Source organism: Orycteropus afer, unplaced genomic scaffold (assembly GCF_000298275.1).
Source record: "Orycteropus afer afer isolate SDZICR_OR568_19922 unplaced genomic scaffold, OryAfe1.0 scaffold00018, whole genome shotgun sequence".
NCBI classification, from domain to species: domain Eukaryota; kingdom Metazoa; phylum Chordata; class Mammalia; order Tubulidentata; family Orycteropodidae; genus Orycteropus; species Orycteropus afer.
Window position 1 is genome coordinate 13,992,758 of NW_006921605.1, and position 1,838 is coordinate 13,994,595.

The 1,838-nt window shown below is 39.4% G+C and overlaps 1 protein-coding gene across 1 annotated transcript in view; it reads right to left on the reverse strand.

Annotated features, from left to right (window-relative positions):
• The window catches only part of LOC103214090 (ABC-type organic anion transporter ABCA8-like), a 59,436-nt gene that overhangs the window by 48,836 nt on the left and 8,762 nt on the right, over positions 1-1,838 (reverse strand). The window contains exon 5 of the mRNA XM_007959892.1: positions 1,550-1,776. Within this exon, the coding sequence (XP_007958083.1) occupies positions 1,550-1,776 (227 nt within the window). The remainder of the gene's footprint in view (positions 1-1,549; positions 1,777-1,838) is intronic.

Sequence of the window (1,838 nt, forward strand, 5' to 3'; positions counted from 1 at the left end):
TGACATATACACTATACCTTTAGACCACAAATTCTCAGAGTAGTTTTATCCCCTCATGTGCCTCAGTTACCATCTGGAGGCTGATGATTTCCAAATCTCTGTCACAGACCCAGCCCCCTCTCCAAATTCAAAACCATGTACTCAGTGGTCCACTGCTACTATTACAACCTAGCAAACACTGTAGTCAGTGTTTCATATACAAGGATCTTATTAAATTTCTGTTAAAATCCTATTATGTAAGTATTATCAGTTGATAGAGAAACTGAAAGGTCAGATAACTTTTCCAAGCTAGGAAGTTTCAACATGTCTGACTCCAAAATCCATGTTGTATGTCACTTTACTATTCACCTCTGATTTGGATATTTCTTAGAGTCAGTATTCTCAAAATGTCCAAATCCATGTCAGCACCATACACCAAGGTAATGAAGCTAGAAACCTAGGTGCTGACCCAGTAGGAACTCAGTAAATGTTTACCGGAGTAGTCCTTCGTTCCCCCTCTCATTTTCCACCTTTTGCCACCAGGTGTTTTCAATACTAGGTCAAAAATATCTCCAAATATGTCCACTCTTCTCCGTTCCTCCTACTCAACCTTATTCTATGGCACCTTCATCTCTTGCTGAGACTTCTGCATCAGCTTCGTAATAGTTTTCTCTTGCTACACTTTTACTATGTTACTTCATTTTTAATAATGAAGCACAGATGATCCTTTAAAAGTGTATTGTTGTTGTTATTTGCTGTCAAGCTGATTCCAACTCACTGCAACCCGATGTGCACAGAGTAGGACTGCCCTCCACAGGTGTTTCAAGACAGATCTTTTGGAAGCAGATCACCAGGTCTTACTTCCAAGGCATCTTTGAGTGGTTTGAACCATCAACTTTTCATTGGCACTCCAGTGCTTATCCATTTGCACTGTATAAATCCTACCATCTCTCCTCCAATGTGCACTGCTGATGATTTCTCAACTTTCAAAGGATCAAATCTAAAGTTATTAATTTTGCCTACCAGCTGCCTATGACCTTGCTCCTCATGGCATAGCCAGTTTGCCCATGTTGCTTCTTTCATGTGGAACATTCTTCCTCATCCCAGGTCTCATTACCCAGTAAGACACTGTAGACTCCCAAGGTGTCCTATTCTTTTTCTCCCATTTCTTACCACAGAGCAGTGTTTCTCTTTCCTCCAATCCCAATAAAGGCTAAAATGCTAGAATCATGTCCTGTTGGCCTTTCTATTCTGGTCCCTAGTATAGACCTTGGGACAGGGTATGAACACAGTCATGTGTGTTGAAGGAACTAATCATGGATGAATCAGTTAATAACTTTAAATGACAAATGCTCTGACTACCATGGTGTTCTTTCATTACCGCAGAGAAGGACAGCAATATCCGGTCTTAGCCTGGCTGGTATTACATCAAAGGCAATTTATTCCATTCACAGGGAAAAAGGAAAATGTTAGAAAAATCATTAGGTTTAAATAATTATGCTCTGTAACTAGAGGCAGCCAGCTTTTCCTGAGTTTACTCATTTATCTATTTGGGTCACATTTCACTCACCAGAACGCTGAATCTCGAAGACCCATCATTGTCATCAAGCCCTTCATCTTTTTCCTCTCTCTTGTAACATTGACAGCAGCATAGTAAATAAATGGGGAAAAGGAAATGATGCAGAAGAAACTGTAGAAATCGGTCATAAGTCCTCTTTGACTGATGAAAGGATAGATCTTCATAATTTTTCCAGTAGCTGACATCAATTCTTCCATCACTGAATGATTTGTTGTGATCTGAAGAAATATATTAATAAATGAACCATGTATATTGCGGGATGGCATGCTCTTTTTTTTTT